This window comes from Herpailurus yagouaroundi, unplaced genomic scaffold, assembly GCF_014898765.1.
Source record: "Herpailurus yagouaroundi ecotype Mexico unplaced genomic scaffold, PumYag 159, whole genome shotgun sequence".
NCBI lineage: Eukaryota > Metazoa > Chordata > Mammalia > Carnivora > Felidae > Herpailurus > Herpailurus yagouaroundi.
In genome coordinates, this window is record NW_024412400.1 from 54,291,528 (window position 1) to 54,312,256 (window position 20,729).

General features: G+C 39.1%; 2 protein-coding genes across 3 annotated transcripts in view; one reads left to right on the forward strand and one right to left on the reverse strand.

Annotated features, from left to right (window-relative positions):
- Positions 1–7,075, forward strand: part of IL12A (interleukin 12A) — a 34,897-nt gene extending 27,822 nt beyond the window's left edge. Inside the window, exon 8 of the mRNA XM_040480633.1 lies at positions 6,741–7,075. Coding sequence (XP_040336567.1) covers positions 6,741–6,821 — 81 coding nt within the window. The 3' untranslated portion in view covers positions 6,822–7,075. The remainder of the gene's footprint in view (positions 1–6,740) is intronic.
- LOC121033919 (uncharacterized) overlaps positions 32–20,729 on the reverse strand; it is a 45,006-nt gene continuing 24,308 nt past the window's right edge. Inside the window, exons 13-17 of one of the 2 annotated variants that reach the window (XM_040480625.1) lie at positions 19,231–19,369; positions 6,595–6,648; positions 6,034–6,114; positions 3,007–3,276; positions 32–1,470 (exon numbers count right to left, since the gene is read on the reverse strand). In XM_040480625.1, the coding sequence (XP_040336559.1) occupies positions 1,451–1,470; positions 3,007–3,276; positions 6,034–6,114; positions 6,595–6,648; positions 19,231–19,369 (564 nt within the window). In that variant the 3' untranslated portion in view covers positions 32–1,450. Of the gene's footprint in view, positions 1,471–3,006; positions 3,277–6,033; positions 6,115–6,594; positions 6,673–19,230; positions 19,370–20,729 lie in introns of both variants that reach the window. The other variant, XM_040480624.1, reaches the window with a different exon arrangement.

Consider the following 20,729-nt stretch of genomic DNA (forward strand, 5'->3'; position numbering starts at 1 on the left):
AGTAAATAACAATACAAAGGACACATATTAGTACTGTACAAATGCAGATTTATTTTTCTTCCTTTCATTCATACTATGAAAAATTGTTAGGAAACCGGCTTACATACAAAGCACCTCTGGAATTATGCGTTTCTTCGGAAAACTTATAAAAAATAATGAACATTTAAAAATTCAAGTCAAGTATTTTACATTCCTGAATGTTAAAACTCCATGTGTTTCCTAGTGTATAGTACAATTAAAAAAAAAAAACTCATAAAGTGACACTGACTTGAATTCCACAGGATCCCTGACAATTAAAAATATGTTCATCCCTATAAAGTGAATTTGTTCTTCACAGGCAAAACAATAGTTAAAGTGTATTTCTCTGATTAATTCATTGAGATTTATTTTATTCTCCAGCTAATTCCTACAGAAGACCAATGGTAATTTATAGTTAGTTCAAATAAGTTAACAAAACATATCCGAAATGTTAATCGCCACATGCATGATTCTAGGAGAGTGACAATATCTATACATACCCAAAAAACCATTTCACCAATTAACAAGAGCCAATGTGGCTCATTATTCCCTGGGGCAAGTCTTCTTCAAGAAGACATGACATTTTTCCCTTGGTCCTGCTCTGGCTATTTCTGAGTAGCATCTCTCCCCCCACCAGAAAGTAAACGATTCCGGGGTGAGAGTCAAGAAATGTAGTGCTTAGCCTTGTGATTTTGGAAGGTTAATGAAATTTGAAGGGACTCTCTGACCATCCATCCAGTTGAACTTCCCCACTGAGATGAGATCACCTCTGAGCGTGCACCTCAACACGGGATGGGGACTGGATTATATTCCTTTCTCATCACTCAAGGACAAGGTAACATGATTGGTTTAACGGTTTAACAGACCACTAGCCAGACAGGTTGGTAATGTGATCTATGGAAATCATCCCACATAAGAAGATATATTGTACCCAGGGGCATGTATGCCTGAGTGGGGGCTAAAAGAACAGGAAGGTATCTCTCATTATTAATGTCAGTATGAGAAAAGCTCAACTACATTGGTGCAAGTTTAAGCACACTACCACTGAGTTGCTAAAAAGGTTTCAAATACTTGATATGAATTTCATAGTTCACAGACTCCAAAAGGAAAATTACCACATTTCTCACCTGACTGAGTCCTTTTAAGCACCTTTGTTAAGGACAGATGTTGGGCGGGGAAGCAGGGCAGGATGGTGTGAGTAGGAGGTGCAAAAAATTTTTTTAAATCTAGAGGTTTTTTAAGTTTTCCAAATATTTTACATTTTCTCTACCCCTGAATAATGCGAGCTGCAGAATGGCCCCCAGTGAAAGGAGCTGCCTCCACAGACTGTGAAGTTCAAGATCTCATCAAGTCCATACCCAATTACCAGTTGAAGTTGGTCTTTACAGGTAAAAGTTCCTGAGGCTTCCTTTTTCAGTCCATCTTCCAAACTTCACCTTTCCTGTAAGAAACCTAACAAAAGAGAGAACACAAACAAATTCAGGGATTCACTGTTAGGGGAAGACAGAGGCATGCTTTTAGAGAAAAATCACCCATCCATTTCAAAAAGGAACTTCTCCAAGTGGCTGGGTTTTCCTGAGCTGAAGATAAGCCACTGTAATTTAAAGACTAGTTGCAAGATGCTAAAACATCCTGATAAAAATACAAAATTCCACCAATTTCTGGCCACAAACGGCACAAAATATTGGCAAATTTTGCTTTTTTTGCTTGTTTTTTTTTTTTAACTCACAGAAGAATTTTGTTTTCCTATTTAATGAGGGAATTGGACTAATAAGCTAGCTTTCATGATTTTTTTCAAGGCTAAAAAAAAAAATTTCACAAACCCCTTTATGGTTCTAACATATCAACAAGTCAAGTGTCTAGTGAGATCAGGAGCAGACACAAACAGAAAACAAAATAACCCATTATATAGAGTTTGTGAGAGACATTTTTTTCAAGGTTGTTTTGATGGAAGAGGCTGTGATTATTTGGTTATCATAGCACAGAGGCCATTGTTGTCAATAGGCAGAAGCGTCTATATGCAAATAGCAGATTTCCACATGTGAGCCTTAGTAATTTACAAAATTTCAACATTTCCAGGAATATGAATGAAAAATTTGGCACTAAAACTAGATATTCTATTTACTTGAGGCTTCTGCACCCAAAATCTACAGGGGAGATATGCCCACAAGATCTCAAAAGCATTCTGAGTGATCACAGAGTGATTTTACTTTTCATACAAACTTGTGGGGCATATACACATTTCTACATTCTTTTTGGAATAAAAAGTCCAACTAGAATTCCAAATAAAAACCTTTCTCTGACTTACTGTGGCTTTTGAGAAGTAACACTACATTTGTTAACTATGGTAAGAATGTATAATAAAGTTTAGAGTTGGTTTCACTGATGTGCTAGATCAAACCACACACACAAAAAAAGACGAGCTTACACACAAAGGAAGGAACCTGCAGTTTTCTGGATTGAGACTAGAAACTTGAGCCCTCCTCTGGGCTCCACTTTTGCCACTTGAGGTTCACTGGTGCCACCCAGTGGCCTCCCCCGGCACTGCTTCAGTGCCACGGGAGGCCTAGAAAGCTGAATGTCTCAAGTACCATAATGACATTTTTAACTACCCCTTAGAGAGCCTTACTACCTGCCTGGAGCTTTCCACGCATTATCTTTTTTCATTCTCACAATAAACTTAGGACACAGGGGCTTTTGCATCCATCTGCCAAAGCGGAACAGAGAGGCTTAAAGTTAGGTTGAGCATTTGCTCCGTCACAAAGCCAGCCAGCACTTGAGATGGGATCTCAACCGTTCCTCTGATCCCACACACAAACCATTCACCTTTACTTAGATTGTGGCAGCCCACGTGCTTACTCTACATTAACATAATTCTCTGAATCCAAGCTCACAAATAAGCAAGCAACACATTCTATCATAGAAACTGGCTCTTTGAAAGACAGAGCTTGATTCGAAGTAAAACGACTAAGAGAATTTCTTGCTCACCTTTCAGCACATCTTGGACTTCAACGGAGATGCTTTTCAAGCAGTTGTATAAATTCTGGGCTGTGGCATTACTCTGCTCCTTTTCTTGCCACTTCTTCAGCACCCTAAAGTTATAGATCGTAACATCTTCTTTCTTCTCCTGGATATCTTCAATATCGCTCCTCTCCAACTCCAAGTTGGCAATGGCCATTTTCATCCACTCCTTCCCCAACTTCGCAGCAAGGATAATCAGCTGTGTGTCTGTTAGCAGGTTTCTGGTCTTCGCTCCGTCTAAAAGCAGACAAGGAAGTCTGCAGTTGCTCTCAACACATCATTTATAGCAATTTATAATGAAAATGCATTCTCCTTATATGTGATTTGTAACTTCAAAATATATTTAAGTGTCAAAAACTCTCTCCTTTCCAAACTATTATATGGACTAAAGGGAACTATTTCATATAATAACATTAAACCAGGGTACAACGTTCACAATGCTAATTCAGTAATTCAGGGAATGAAGCTGTTTTACAAAGCAGCACAGATTGGGTTGGAATAAAAAGATCGGACACCAAAAATAATTTATATGGCTCAAAAAGAAAAATACATAGTTTTGCCCTCGCCCAGCTCGTGCCTTTACCTGAATGTTAGTGCCACATATAAACGCTATCTTAGTGATCACTAAAGACACAGCAAGACATCTGAATCCCAATTTCTATTACGCCATCTCCTGGCATTACGGAAAAAAGCACAACTTACAGAAAAGTCATGAGATGGTCTGTAATGTCTATTAATCTCTATGAAACAGAATCATAATCTTGGAGGGACATGTGTTTGCCAACGTAAACTACTGGCCCCATGAAAAACATTAGCCCTATCACTAATCTAGATTTGCTACTTTTATGTTTTGTAGTTAGTTGCACAATAGTGTTGCAAAGCTCACTGGTTGCCTAGATTCCGCCAAGGATCATAAAGGCATTACAAAATACTGGAGGCAAAATTAGAAGGGAGTGACAGGCAGAATACTTTCTGCCCCTTCTTCAGGATCACAGAACTCTACAGCCAACAATTTACTAATATGAATCTAATCTCTGTACTAACCCTTCCCCACTTCACAGATCCCTTCCAGATTGAAGAAAAGGTCTAAACAATGGCCCGCGCTCTCTAGTGGTTTCTTGAGATGCGGTACACTGCTCCCAGCTCTCAACAGCGGCAGCATGAAAGCTGCACAGGCAGCCTATGAAAACTGCCAGTTGTCAGGACCATCATAAAACTTATTGCTTCCGATCCCGAACCTAAATCCTAACAAGACCACAAGGTGATTCTATTAAGACTGAGTACTGGCTATATTTAAAGAGCATCACACTGATACACTGAGTCTAAAACTACCAGGACAGTGACTCAGTATCTCAAAGAATGTTGTGAAAATACCTTAACAGAAGTAAATCTTTATTAACTTATTTTTTTCTTTAAAAAAATTTTTTAAACGTTTATTTAGTTTTGAGACAGAGACAGACAGAGCATGAATGGGGGAGGGTCAGAGAGAGAAGAAGAATCTGAAACAGGCTCCAGGTTCTGAGCTGTCAGCACAGAGCCTGATGCGGGGCTCAAACTCAGGGACCGTGAGATCATGACCTGAGCCGAAGTCGGACGCTTAACTGAATGAGCCACCCAGGCACCCCTTTATTAACTTATTTAGATACCACACTGTCAACTCCAAAAAAGTTGGAAATCCTTAATCTTTCTAGGTGGCATTTAATAATTTTATTTCTATTTCTAGCTGCTTGCTATCGGAGCTCATTTTAAATAGCCAAAAGTAACTGCATATAACAAGAGAAACTTTTCCTATATATCAACTTAATATAAAAGTGTGTCCCCGTTATAAGATGAATACGGTCTGAGGATCTAATGTACCGCATGGTGACTAGAGTTAATAATACTATGTTGTATACTTGGAATTTGCTGAGAGTAGATCTTATGTACCATCACCCCCCAAAAAAAAAAAAAAAAAAAAGTGAGGGGATGGATGTGTTACTCGACTTTATTGGTAAATATTTTACAATGTGTAAGTAGATCAAGTCATCACATTATATAAACAATTTTATTTATCAATTATATCTCAATAAAACTAGAAAAAATTATATTCCAGTTATGTTTTAAAAGTAATTCTAGAACCTCATTTATTTTGCTATTTACTTAGCAAAAACAATATGCGTTTCTGTAGTGATATACAGTAAAGGCATCCACATGTCGTCCTCACAGTCTCCTGCTCTAGAAAGTAGAGAGAATCTTACATCACTTTATAGAGGGCTTATCTGCTTTCAGAGATTCATATCTTACAATAATAGTAAAAGAAAAGGTATTCTGAAGAAACAGCTAATTTAGGGAGTTATATGAGGCCCTTGAAGCCTTGAGACCTTGAGTCTCATATAATTTGAGTCTGTTTTTAAATTTAGGTTTGTAAATTCTGCCTGGGCTTCAATTTTGAGCTACATACTCCATCTTCTGGTGCCTTGGAGTACTGTTGTTAAACATTTTCAGTATCTATTGTATTTTCACAATGATCAAGCCTTGGTTTATGCCATTTATTTGGAAGAAATTGAGACTCGCCTCCAATAATTGAGCTGGAGGCTCTTTTCCCCAGATGTAGCTAGTGACCATGACACCAATGAAGGCATACACAGACATTCACAATTTTATTCATTCAGTCAGCATCCATGATCTTCTACATAGAAGGCTCCATGGTCACTTCTACAGAAAATGTAAAGATGGACAGTTCACGGCCCCTATCCTTATAGACTGGAAGGGAGCTCCCCCTGGTGCCCCCTTCTATTTAGAGTGAGTAAAGGGGTGGAGTGGGGACTCAAGCTGGAGACCCAGGAGGACCCAGGAGGCCCGAGGAGGAGTTGGGACACAGAGGGAAGATATCTGGGAGGGCAGGCTCAACTAATGTGGCTCCAGAAGACTGGCCCAACAGCACGGGCTTGGATAAATATTAACGGGGGGAAGCAGGGAAAATAATTTACAGCCACTGATGACATTTTTACAAACCTGAAGTATCAACCTGCTTCATTCTTTTGTCATAGACTTCCTCATCAGATAAGCTGCTATTCATTTTTCGCCGCCTGTTACCTTAAAAAAAAAAAATCAACAAATTGGCTTTCCTTATATTATTTTCTACCCACCCTTAATCTGGATTTTTAAAAAAATCATCATCCAGGTACGAACAAATGGAGAATGAATTCAAAGTTTGTTCAGATGATTAAGAGAATTACAGAACACTTAGATCTTTTTAAAAAAAATTTTTTTTACAGTTTATTTTTGAGAGAGAGAAAGCAGGGAAGGGGCAGAGAGAGAGGTAGAGAAAGAGAGAATCCCAAGCAGGCTCCAAACCGTCAGTGAAGAAGCCGATGTGGGGCTCGAACTCACGAACCAAACCGTGAGATCATGACCAGAGCCAAGGTTAAGAGTCGGACACTTAACTGACTGAGCCCCCAGGTGCCCCAGCAGATAATGAAGCCACATTTGCACAGCAAAATAAAAACTCTAGTAGGTAGAAGGAATAAAGGAATAGATTAAAACTCGTTTAGTGTCCAGTTAACTAGTACTTACCACTTGTGCTGCTTTTTGAAATGTTCTGATTCTGATCATGCTGAACCCAGTCACCTGTTAAAGTATAATATGCATCAACTGCAAATAGTACAAAATTTGACTTAAGTCAATTTTTTGAGATAAATAACGAGTACTCTTTTCAACAGGTCCTACAGGGCAAATGTTTCCTACCCTCCAGTCATCCACTGCAACTGTCCCGATTTTTGCCAAACCCATATGCCAGGTGAAATGTTACTTACTCAGTACTTCTTTACATCTCTAACCGCTGTAAACAGACCACTGGTATCACTTGTGGTATGGATAATGAAGACATAAAGATAAATATTTCTTATTTTAAATGTATTTATTTGTACTCCACCGAAAACAATCTCATATATTATCATTCTGCACTTTGGGAACACCATACGTGGGGAGTTCCTTCTGAACATATCATTGTGACTTTATGCCACCTTCCCTGTTTGAAATGCAACCCCTGCTCCATGAAGAGTCTATGCCTCATGCAGGTCTTCTTTGGGTCCCTTTAGTGAAGATGCCTTAATAGTGACGAGCAATCTCAATTAACCATTAGTTTAGCCATTCCTCCCCCCCAAATACAGTGGAGACCAGAAACATCTTACAACAAGAGTATCTTCTAAAGTTGTTTTAAAAATGTTTATTTTTGACAGAAAGAGAGAGAGAGAGCACGAGTAGGGGAGGGGCAGAGAGAGAGACACACACATACAGAATGTGAAGCAGGCTCCAGGCTCTGAGCTGTCAGTGCAGAGCCTGATGCAGGGCTTGAACCCACAAACCGTGAAATCATGACCTAAGCCAAGGTCAGATGCTCAACCAAGTCACCCAGACACCCCATAATGCAGAGCACTATTAAATATGTTTTTAAAAACCAACATGAGAGGTCTTATAAAGTGGTCTTTAAAACTACCAAGAGATCTATTCTTAGTCCAGAGAATATGGTATTCAGATTGCTACATGTTAAATACCTCTCTTACAGTGGCATTAGCGGTGACTAAAAAGTAACATTTTTCAGGTTCATTTATCTGAACAAATAACGAATACCAAGAAAAACAACACAATCCCCCCCGCCCACAGTCCCAACTAAGACTATTTACAGGTAAATAGTTTTTGCTCAGATAAAAGGGCCTGTTTCAACTACTAACTTAAGAGTATAATATTGAGGAGGGAGTTAAGATGGCAAACAAGTAGGGGGACCGGGATTTTCCTCATCCCTCAAACACAGCTGTACGGAGGTCAGATCACTTGGAACACCCAGGAAATCAGTCTGCAGAGTAACAGAAGGATCTCCACAGCAGAGGGAGACAGTTTGGCAGGATCAAGGGCTACCTCAACAAACAAATCAAAGCACACGTGTTTGAAGGTTCAAACACTCCACCACCTCAAGCAAGGAGGAGCTCTGCAGAGGACTGACCAGCGAGATAGAGCAGCCAAATACGCAATAACAGAGTGTGCTCAACCCACTCCACAAACACTTCCTGAAGTGCCAGGACCTGGGCAGTGTTTGACCCCTTTTTAATATAGTAGTACTCACAAGTGCAAGACACATAACAAGCTTTAAAATACGCAAAAGACAGAAACTTAGCCAAAATGACAAAATGGAGGAATCCTCTCCAAAAGAAAGGTCAAGAAGAAATCACAGAGGATTGCTCAAAACAGATATAAACAATATGCCTGAACAAGAATTTAGAATAACAGTCATAAGACTAATAGCTTGGCTTAAAAAAAGCATAGAGGACACCAGGGAAACTCTTGCTGCAGAGATCAAAGACTAACTAGTTAGGATGAATTTAAAAATGCTGTACCTGAGATGCAAAATAAACTAGATACAGTGACAGTGAGGATGGAAGAAGCAGAGGAGAGAATATGTGACATAAAAGATAAAATCAAGGAAAATAATGAAGCTGAAAAAAAGAGGGAGAGGAAATTACTAGATCACGAAGGGAGAATTAGAGAACTAAGTGATTCCATAAAACAAAACAATATCCGGACCACAGGAGTCCCAGAAGAAGAAGAGTGAGAGAGAGGGGCAAAAGGTTTATTTGAACAAATTAAAGCTGAGAATTTCCCTAATCTGGGGAAGGAAACAGGCATCTACGTCCAAGAGGCAGAGCGAACTCCCTTCAATGTCAACAAAAACAGGTCAACACCATGACATACATAGTAAAACTGGAAAAATACAAAGACAGAGAATTCTGAAAGCAGCTAAGGACAAAAAAGGGTAGACATATAACAGTAGTAGCAGACCTGTCCACTGAAACTTGGCAGGCCAGAAGGGAGTGACAGGAAATATTCAATGTGCTGAATAGGAAAAATATGCAGGCAAGAATCCTTTATCCAATAAGGCTGTCATTCAAAATAGAAGGGGAGATAAAGACTTTCCCAGACAAACAAAAACTAAAGGAGTTCATGACCGCTAAACCAGCCCTGCAAGAGATCCTAAGGACTCTGTGGGTGGGAAGCAGCAGAGATTACAAAGGACCAGAGAACATCACAACAAACATGAAATCCACGGGTAACACAATGGCGCTAAATTCATATCTTCCAATAATCACTCTGAATGTAAATGGACTAAATGCCCCAATCAAAAGGCAAATGGTATCATAATGGATAAAAAAAAAAAAAAAAAAAAAAAAAAAACCAAGATCCATCTATATGCTGCCTAAAAGAGATACCTGCAGATTGAAAGTGAGGGGATGGAGAACAATCTATCATGCTAATGGACATCAAAAGAAAGCTGGAGTATCCATACTTATATTAGACAAACTAGATTCTAAAACAAAGATTGTAACAAGAAATAAAGGGCACTATATCATAACTAAGGGGTCTATCCATCAAGAAGAACTAACAGTTGTAAATATTTATGTCCCCAATGTGAAAGCACCCAAATATATAAATCAATTAATCACAAACATAAACAAACTCATTGATAACAATACCATGATCGTAGGAGACTTCAACACTCCACTTATAGCAAAGGACAGATCATCTAAACAGAAAATCAACAAGCAAACAACAGCTCTGAATGACACACTGGATGAGAGGGACTTAACAGAGATATTCAGAACATTTCATCCGAAAGCAGCAGAATACACATTCTTCTTGAGTGTACATGGAACATTCTCCAAAACAGATCACATACTGGGTCACAAAAGAGCCCTCAACAAGTACAAAAAGGTTGATTTCACACCATGCATATTTTCAGATCACAATGCTATGAAACTTAAAATCAACCACAAGAAAAAATTTGGAAAGCCCCAAATACATGGAGGTTAAAGAACATCCTACTAAAGAATGAAAGGTTAACCAGGAAATTAAAGAAGAAATTTAAAAAATACATGGAAGCAAGTAAAAATGAAAACATGACAGTCCAAGCCCTTTGGGATGACTCAAAGGCAGTCCTAAGAAGAAAATGCATTTCAACTCGGGCCTATTTCAAGAAGCAAGAAAGGTCCCAAATACACAACCTAGCCTTACACCTAAAGAAGCTAGAAAAGAAGCACCAAATAAAGTCCAAAGCCAACAGAAGGGAAATAATAAAGATTAGAACAGAAATAAACAATAAAGAATCCAAAAACAAAACCCAGTAGAACAGATCAATGAAACTAAGAGCTAGATTTCTGAAAGAATAAACAAAATTGATAAACTCCCAGCCAGACTCCTCACAAAGAAAAGAGGACCTAAACAGATAAAATCATGAATGAAAGAGATCACAACTAACACCACAGAAATACAATTGTAAGAGAATAATATGAAAAATTATATGCCAACCGACTGGACAATCTGGAAGAAATGGACAAATTCCTAGACACTCACTCACTACCAAAATTCACACGGGAATAAATAGAAACTTTGAACAGACCCATAACCAGCAAAGAAATTGAATCGGGAGGTGCCTGGGTGGTTTAGTCGGTTAAGCGTCTGACTTTGGCTCAGGTCATAATCTCACAGTTGGTGGGTTCAAGCCCCATGTTGGGCTCTGTGCTGACAGCTCAGAGCCTGGAGCCTGCTTCAGATTCTGTGTCTCCCACCATCTCTGCCCCTCACCTGTTCATGCTCTCCCTCTCTCAAAAATAAATAAACATTAAAAAAAATTTAAAAGAAAGAAAAAAAAGAAATTGAAACTGTTATCAGAAATCTCCCAACAAATAAGAGTCCTAGGCCATATGGCTTCCAGGTGAATTCTATCAGACATTTAAAGCAGAGTTAATACATACTCTTTTCAAACTGCTCCAAAAAGTCAAATGGAAGGAAAGCTTCCAAACTCAGCATTACCTTGATTCCAATGAACCCAGCATTACCTTGATTCCAAAACAGACAAAGACCCCACTAAAAAGGAGAATTACAGATCAATATGCTTGATGAAGCTGGATGCAAAAATTCTCACCAAGGGGCGCCTGGGTAGCTCAGTTGGTTAAGCATCTGACTCTTGATTTTGGCTTAGGTCATGATCTCAAGATTCGTGAATTCGAGCCCCTCATCAGGCTCTGCACTGACAGGTGGAGCCTGCTTGGGATTCTTTCTCTCTCCCTCCCTCCCTCCCTCTTTGTTCCTCCTCAACTTGTGCTCTCTCTCCCTCTCTCAAAACAAATAAATAAAAACTTAATAAAACAAATTCTCAACAAGATACTAGCAAATTGAATTCAACAGTACATTAAAAGAATTATTCATGGGGCACCTGGGTGGCTCAGTTGGTTGAGCGGCTGATTTCAGCTCAGGTCATGATCTCACAATCTGTAAGTTCATGGCCTACATGGGGCTTGCTGCTGTCAGCAGAGTCTACTTAGATCCTCTGTCCCTCTCTCTCTGTGCCCCTCCCTGCTCATTCTCTCCTCTCTCTCTCTCTCTCTCAAAAATAAATAAAAATATTAAAAAAATTAATTGAAAAGAATTATTCACTGTGATCAAGTGAGATTCATTCCTGGGCTGCAGGGCTGGTTCAATATACAAAAATCAATCGATGTGATACAAGACATTAATAGAAGAAAGGATAAGAACCATATGATCCTGTCAATATATGGAGAAAAAGCATTTGACAAAATACAGCAAATCGTTTCTTGATAAAAACCCTCAAGAGTATCAGGATAGAAGGAATATACCTTAACGTCATAAGAGCCATATATGAAAGGCCCACAGCTAATATCATCTTCAATGGGGAAAAACTGAGAACTTGCCCCTAAGATCAGGAACGCTAGAGGGATGTCCACTCTCACCACTGTTGCTCAACATAGTGTTGGAAGTCCTCAGCAATCAGACAACACAAAGAAATAAAAGGCATCCAAACTGTCAAAGAAAAAGTCAAAACTCTCACTCTTCACAGATGATTTGATACTCTACATGGAAAACATGAAGACTCCACCAAAAAACTGCTAGAGCTGATACATGAATTCGGCAAAGTGCCAGGATATAAAATCAATGTACAGAAGTCAGTTATTTCTATACACCAATAATGCAGCAACAGAAAGAGATATCAAGGAATCAATGCCATTTACAATAGCACCAAAAATGATGAGTTACCTAGGAATAAACCTAACCAAAGAGATAAAAGATCTGTATGCTGAAAACTATAGAAAGCTTATAAAAGAAATTGAAGGAGATGCAAAGAAATGGAAAAACATTCCATGCTCATGGATTGGAAGAACAAATGTTAAAATGTCAATACTACCCAAAGCAATCTACACATTCAATGCAATCCCTATCAAAATAACACCAGCATTCTTCACAGAGATAGAACAAACAATCCTAAAATTTTTATGGAAACACAAAAGACCCCAAATAGCCAAAGCAATGTTGAAAAAAGAAAACCAAAGCTGGAAGCATCACAATCCGAACTTTAACCTGTATTACAAAGCTGTAAACATCAAGACAGTGTGGCACTGGCACAAAAACAGACACATAGAACAATGGAATAGAATAGAGAGCCCAGGAATGGACCCACAAATATATGGGCAACTTTGACAAAGCAAGAAAGACTATCCAATGGAATAAAGGCAATCTCTTCAGCAAATGGTGCTGGGAAAACTGGACAACAACATGCAGAAAAATGAAACTGGACCACTTTCTTACAACATACACAAAAATAAATTCAAAATGGATGAAACACCTAAATGTAAGACAAGAATGAATCAAAATCCCACAGGAGAAAACAGGCAGCAACCTCTCTGACCTCAGCCACAGCAACTTCTTACTTGATATGTCTCTGGAGACAAGGGAGATAAAAACAAAAATGAACTATTGGAGGGGGGCAGGGTGCCTGGGTAGCTCAGTCAGTTAAGCGTCTGACTCTTGGTTTTGGCTCAGGTCATGATCTCACAGTTTCGTGAGTTCAAGCCCCACATCAGGCTCTGTACTGGCAACGTATAGCCTGCTTGGGATTCTCTCTCTCCCTCCCTGCTCCCCCCCATTCAACGCTGTCTCTGTCTCTCTCGAAATAAATAAACTTAAAAAAAAATGAACTATTGGGACCCCATTAAGATAAAAAGCTCTACACAGCAAAGGAAACACTCAACAAAACTAAAAGACAACGGAAAGAATGGGAGAAGATATTTGCAAATGACATATCAGATAAACAGTTATTATCTAAAATCTATAAATAACTTACCAAACTCAACACCCAAAAAAGAAATAATCCAGTGAAGAAATGGGAAAAGACATGAACAGACATTTTTCCAAAGACAACATCCAGATGGCTAACATACACATGAAAAATGCTCAACATCACTCATCATCAGGGAAATATAAATCAAACCACAATGAGATACCACCTCACATCTGTCAGAATGGCTAAAATTAACAACTCAGGAAACAACAGATGTTGGCGAGGATGCAGAGAAAGGGGAACCCTTTTGCACTGTTGAATGCAAATTGGTGTGGCCACTCTGGAAAACAATATGGAGGTTCCTCAAAAAATTAAAAATAGACCCTAAGTAAGTACAAAAAGATGGAGATCATACCGTGCATATTTTCAGACCACAACACTATGAAACTCGAAATCAACCACAAGAAAAAATTTGGAAAGGTAACAAATACTTGGAGACTAAAGAACATCCTACTAAAGAATGAATAGGCTAACCAAGCAGTTCAAGAGGAAACTAAAAAGTATATGGAAGTCAATGAAAATGATAACACCACAACCCAAAACCTCTGACATGCAGCAAGGCAGTCATAAGAGGAAAGTATATAGCAATCCAAGCCTTCCTAAAGAAGGAAGAAAGATGTCAGATATACAACCTAACCTTACACCTTAAGGAGCTGGAAAAAGAACAGCAAATAAAACCCAAAACCAGCAGAAGGCAGGAAATAATAAAGATTAGAGCAGAAATCAATGCTATCAAAACAAAACAAAAAAAAAAAACAAAACAGTAGAACAGATCAATGAAACCAGAAGCTGGCTCTTTGAAAGAATGAACAAAATTGATAAACCACTAGCCAGTTTGATCAAGAAGAAAAAGGAAAGGACCCAAATAAATAAAATCAAGAATGAAAGAGGAGAGATCACAACCAACACAACAGAAATAAAAATAATAAGAAATTATTATGAGCAATTATATGCCAATAAAATGGGTAATCTGGAAGAAATGGACAACTTCCTAGAAACATATACACTACCAAAACTGAAACAGGGAGAAATAGAAAATTTGAACAGACCCATAACCAGTAAGGAAATCGAATTAGTAATAAAAAAATCTGCCAAAAAACAAGAGTCCAGGACCAGATGGCTTTCCAGGGGAATTCTACCAAACATTTAAGGAAGAGTTCACACCTATTCTCTTGAAACTGTTCCAAAAAATAGAAATGGAAGGAAAACTTCCAAACTCTTTGTATGAAGCCAGCATTACCTTGACTCCAAAACCAGAGACCCCACTAAAAAGGAGAACTATAGACCAATTTCCCTGATGAACATGGATGCAAAAATCCTCAACAAGATATTAGCCAACCAGATCCAACAATATATTAAAAAAACTATTCACCACGACCAAGCGGGATTTACACCTGGGATGCAGGGCTGGTTCAATGTCCACAAAACAATTAACGTGATTCATCACATTAATAAAAGAAAGGACAAGAACCATATGATCTGCTCAGTAGATGCAGAGAAAGCATTTGACAAAATACAGCATCTTTTCTTGAAAAAAACCCTCAAGAAAGTAGGGATAGAAGGATCACACCTCGAGATCATAAAAGCCATATTGAACGACCCAATGTTAATATCATCTTCAATTTCCCCCTAAGGTCTGGAAAAAGACAGGGATGTCCACTCTCGCCACTGTTATTCAACATAGTATTGGAAGTCTTAGCCTCTGCAATCACACAACACAAAGAAATAAAAGACATCCAAATTGGCCAGAAGGAGGTCAAACTTTCACTCTTCGCAGATGACATGATACTCTGTATGGAAAACCCAAAAGATTCACCAAAAAACTTCTAGAATTGATTCATGAATTCAGCAAAGTTGCAGGATATAAAATCAATGCACAGAAATTGGTTGCATTCCTATACACCAACAATGAAGCAACAGAAAGAGAAATCAAGGAATCAATCCCATTTACAGTTGCACAAAAAACCATAAAATACCTAGGAATAAACCTAACCAAAGAGGTAAAAAATCTATACACTGAAAACTATAGAAAGCTTATGAAAGAAATTGAAGAAGACACAAAAAGATAGAAAAAGATTCCATGCTCCTGGATTAGGAAGAACAAATATTGTTAAAATGTCGATACTACCCAAAGCAATCTACATATCCAATGCAATCCCTATCAAAGTAATACCAGCATTCTTCACAGAGCTAAAAAAAAAATCCTAAAATTTGTATGGAACCAGGAAAGACCCCAATAGCCAAAACAATCTTGAAAAAGAAAACCAAAGCAGGAGGCATCATAATCCTGGAGTTCAAGCTATACTACAAAGCTGTAATGATCAAGACAGTATGGTACTGGCACAAGAACAGACACTCAGATCAATGGAACAGAATAGAGAACCCAGAAATGGACCCACAAATGTATGGCCAACTAATCTTTGACAAAGCAGGAAAGAATATCCAATGGAATAAAGACAGTCTCTTCAGCAAATGGTGCTGGGAAAACTGGACAGTGGCATGCAGAAGAATGAACCTGGACCACTTTCTTACACCATACACAAAAATAAACTCAAAATGGATGAACGACCTCAATGTAAGGCAGGAAGCCATCAAAATCCTCGAGGAGAAAGCAGGCAAAAACCTCTTTGATCTTGGCTGCAGCAACTTCTTACTCAACACGTCTCCAGAGGCAAGGGAAACAAAAGCAAAAATGAACTACTGGGACCTCATCAAAATAAAAAGCTTCTGCACAGCTAAGGAAACAATAAGCAAAACTAAAAGGCAATCTACAGAATGGGAGAAGATATTTGCAAATGATCTATCAGATAAAGGGTTAGTATCCAAAATCTATAAAGAAATTATCAAATTCAACACCCAAAAAACAAATAAACCAGTGAGGAAATGGGCAAAAGACATGAATAGACACTTCTCCAAGGAAGACATCCAGATTTTCAACCGACACATGAAAAAATGCTCCACGTCACTCATCATCAGGGAAATACAAATCAAAGCCACAATGAGATACCACCTTACACCTGTCAGAATGGTTAACATTAACAACTCAGGCAACAACAGATGTTGGCGAGGATGCGGAGAAAGAGGATCTCTTTTGCATTGTTGGTGGCAATGCAAGCTGGTGCAGCCACTCTGAAAAACAGTATGGAGGTTTCTCAAAAAACTAAAAATAGAACTACCCTACGACCCAGCAATTGCACTACTAGGCATTTATCCATGGGATACAGGTGTGCTGTTTTGAAGGGACACATGTACCCCAATGTTTATAGCAGCACTATCAACAATAGCCAAAGTATAGAAAGAGCCCAAATGCCCATCGATGGATGAATGGATAAAGAAGATGTGGTATATATATATATATATATATACAATGGAGTATTACTCGGCAATCAAAAAGAATGAAATCTTGCCATTTGCAGCTATGTGGATGGAAATGGAGGGTGTTATACTAAGTGAAATTAGTCAGTCAGAGAAAGACAAAAATCATATGACTTCACTCATATGAGGACTTTAAGAGACAAAACAGATGAACCTAAGGGAAGGGAAACAAAAATAATATAAAAACAGGGAGGGGGACAAAACAGAAGAGATTCATAAATCTGGAGAACAAACTGAGGGTTGCTGGAGGGTTGTGGGAGGGGGGATGGGCTAAATGGGTAAGGGGCATTAAGGAATCTACTCCTGAAATCATTGTTGCACTATATGCTAACTAATTTGGATGTAAATTTAAAAAAATAAAATTTAAAAAAAAAAGCAAAAAAAAAAAAATTAAAAATAGAACTACCCTACAACCCAGCAATTGCACTACTAGGAATTGATCCAAAGGATACAAAATGCTCATTTGAACGGGGCACATGCACCCCAATGTTTATAGCAGCACTATCAATAATAGCCAAATTATGAAAGAACCTAAATGTCCATCAACTGATAAACGAATTAAGAAGATGTGGTGTTTATATACAATGGAATACTACTTGGCAACGAAAAAGAATGAAATCTTGCAATTTGCAATGACATGGATGGAACTAGAAGGTATTATGCTAAGTGAAATAAGTCAGAGTAAGACAGATATCATATGATTTCATATGTGGAATTTAAGAAACACAACAGATGAACATAGGGGAAGGGAAGGAAAAATAAGATAAAAACAGAGAAGGAGGCAAACCATAGAGACTCTTAAGTACAGAGAACAAACTGAGGGTTGCTGGAGGGGGGAGAGGGTGGAAGGATGGGTTAAATGGGTGATAGGCATTAAGGAGGGCACTTATCAGGATAAGCACTGGGTGTCACTATGTAAGAGATGAATCACTGGGTTCTATTCCTAAAGCTAAGACTATACTGTATGGTAACTAACTTGAATATAAATAAAAAAAGAAACAAACAAAGAGTATAATATTGAGAGTAAGAATCAATCCCATCTACCAAAAAGGTTCATGCTTAAACTAGGACTGAGAATTCCAAAATGCTTAAATCAGGTTTCATTTCTAGAGTATAAAACATGATAAGAAATACAGACTCTAACAGACAGAAATCTGTATTTTGGAAAGACATGAATATATGACCCACACACAGCACTCATTCTGTTACCATTAGCAGTTACCAAATTCCTTTGTCTACACATAACCCAGTGGATACAAAAGAAAGTAGCTGAAAATTGATTTAAATGTTGTTCAGATGATAAAGAGATTTATAGAATACTTAACAGATCCTCATTGTTACTACATTTGTACAACAAAATTAAAATTCTGGAGAATGAAATTAATAGGAGAGTGGGTTAAAATCCAGCTAGTGGCACTTACCAACTTGTGCTGCTTTTTTGAAATGACACTGTATTACATATACCAGGACAGAATTAAGGTATCATAATCCAAAATGCAAATGATGCAAAAATAATTTCTACTACAAACACATGGCGGTGGCAGGAGGGACCTCAGTGCCATTTGCAGATGAGGATACAACAGCCACAAGGGGGTTGGGAGACTTGCCCACACTCTCACGTACAGCTGGTCAATTCTAGGGCTGGAACTAGAACCCATAGGACCTCACTCCCAACCCACTGTTCTGCCTCCCTTCTGGGTCCAAAATGTGCTCACTATCCACATTTCTGCTGTTTTAATAACTCCCTTCAATAGAATTGGAGTTCAAGCTCAGACCTGCCTGAGGAGGCCAGGGGCAGATCTGGGGTATCCCCCTGAGTCTCCCCTCTCCCAGAGGCGGTCCTCATCAGCAGCAGTCCTCTTCAACTCCTCCCAGAGCAGGACAGCATGTTGAAAAGGTGGTTGTCAGCGGACTTCCCAGCACCAAAATATCAGAAGAGGGAAATGCATTCCCACAGCACAGCTGTGATCACACCCAGCAGGAGCCACCAGCTCGTGAGGCAAACGAGACAGGCGGTCGGACAAAATATCGATGTACCTCCAGGTCACGAGAGAGACTTTGTCAGGGCACCCCTAATTCACATTAAAATATCTGAGACCCATGGGGCGCTGGGGGGGGGGCTCAGTCGGTTAAGCATCTGACTTCAGCTCAGGTCATGATCCTGTGGTTCATGAGTTTGAGCCCCGCTTTGGACTCCATGCTGACAGTTCAGAGCCTGGGGCCTGCTTCAGATTCTGTGTCTCCCTCACTCTCTGCCCCTCCCCACCTCTTTCTCTCTCTCTCTCAAAAATAAACATTTAAAAAAAATATATATATATATATACATATATATATATACATATATATATACACACACACACACACACATACATATCTGAGACCCAAACCTCAGAATGGTAAGGGGGAAAAAAACAACACTCTATTGGCTATGCCCACCCACTGCCTGAAGTTTCCACATACTCACTGAACTATACCCACTGACCGAGGGGTCTGGACATTGGTGCCTGAGAATCAGAGCCTAGCTGGGGTTTTTGTGTCTCTTAATCACATTTTTAAATGTTATGGTAATGAAACAGACAATTAGTCTATTTGTCTTCCCACCCCAACCAACCCACAAACCAGAGTTTTCATTCAAGACACAAAACACTTACATTCTCTCAGCTTTGCTTTCCATACAATTTCCTCAGAATCCATTTCAACCAAAAGTAATTTAAACTCCACTGGTTGCTCCAAATACACTTCAATGTAACTTTTCAATTTTAAAAGTGAACCGTCAACAAATTCGATTTCCTTAAAAAAAGGGGGGGGGGATTTTTAAAAATAAAAGTTGCATTAGTTGACAATAACAAATGTCAAGTAAGGAATACGAGAAGGGTTAGTGCTGACCTGAATGCTTACTGAAACTCTGATGCTCGAAATGCCACTCCTTAATCACAGACCCTCTTATTCTCTTGCTTCTAGACCCTCATTACTCCAACCTGCTTTTCTACTTCATTGAGGCTTCCAGTATGTTGGCCCTACTTTTTTTAAGATGTAACTGTTCGGCCCTTTCTTGGTTTCAGTGTTTCACGTTCCCAAACTAATCACCCTTTTGTAGGTGCTTTTAAACTTCCTCACCATCTTTTGCTTCGATTCCACAGCCTGGAATTGATTTAAAACATTGACAGAACTACACTGAGTGTTTTAGCCACACTCTGTCACTGAATACCACCTTTCCCCCAACAAACCCTTTCTTTGCTATTTTATGGATAAAGAATCTCAGAGAAGCTAATAAACTTGCCTAAATCCACATCTAGGAAATGGTAGAAGTGAATTTGAATCCACACCTTCTGACTCCTCATTTTTTTTTAAGTTTATTTATTTATTTTGAAAGAGAGAGAAAGCGCGCGCACGCGCGTGAGCACGAGTGGGGGAGGGGCTGAGAAGGAGAGAGAAAATTCCAAGCAGGTTCTGTGCCATCAGCACAGAGCCCAATGAGAGGCTCAAACTCACAAACTATGAGATGGTGACCTGAGCCAAAATCCAAGAGTCAGATGCTTAACCAACTGAGCCACCCAGGTGCCCCACCTTCTGACTCCTCTTAACCGATTCCTGTCCTGGACCTCCTCTGCTCCTCTGCAGACTGACTCACAAGCCTATAGGGAGAAGTCTACTTTAAAAAAAAAAAAAAAAATCACTGGAATGTACTAGGCACCACCTTTAAAAACCAGGGATCTTAACCTGCCCCTCTCCCTTCCCATTACAAATCACTAGCATTATCCTCACAACCTTTAATAGGTCACCAAGGCCTACAAAGTGAAGATCTCTCTCTCTCTCTCTCTCTCTCTCTCTCTCTCTCTCTCTCGTGGCCCCACTTTTCCCAAAGCCCTCTGCATTCCCATTTCCTGGAACTATTCTGGTGCCCTGAGCCCAGATGCACATCCCCATCACCTCACTTAGGCACTATGGTTTCCTCTTCCGGGAGAGCTGCCTCCCTGGTAAATCTCTCTCCCTTGAAACGCAGAACAAATGTCACCACATGGGAACCCTTCCTGAAATTCACCACACCCATCTCTATGGTAATACCACATGACATGTTAAAATTATTTCTTTACATGAATATAGTATGTCTCTTTCTATACTGGCATCTTTTGAAGGAAAAGATCATGAC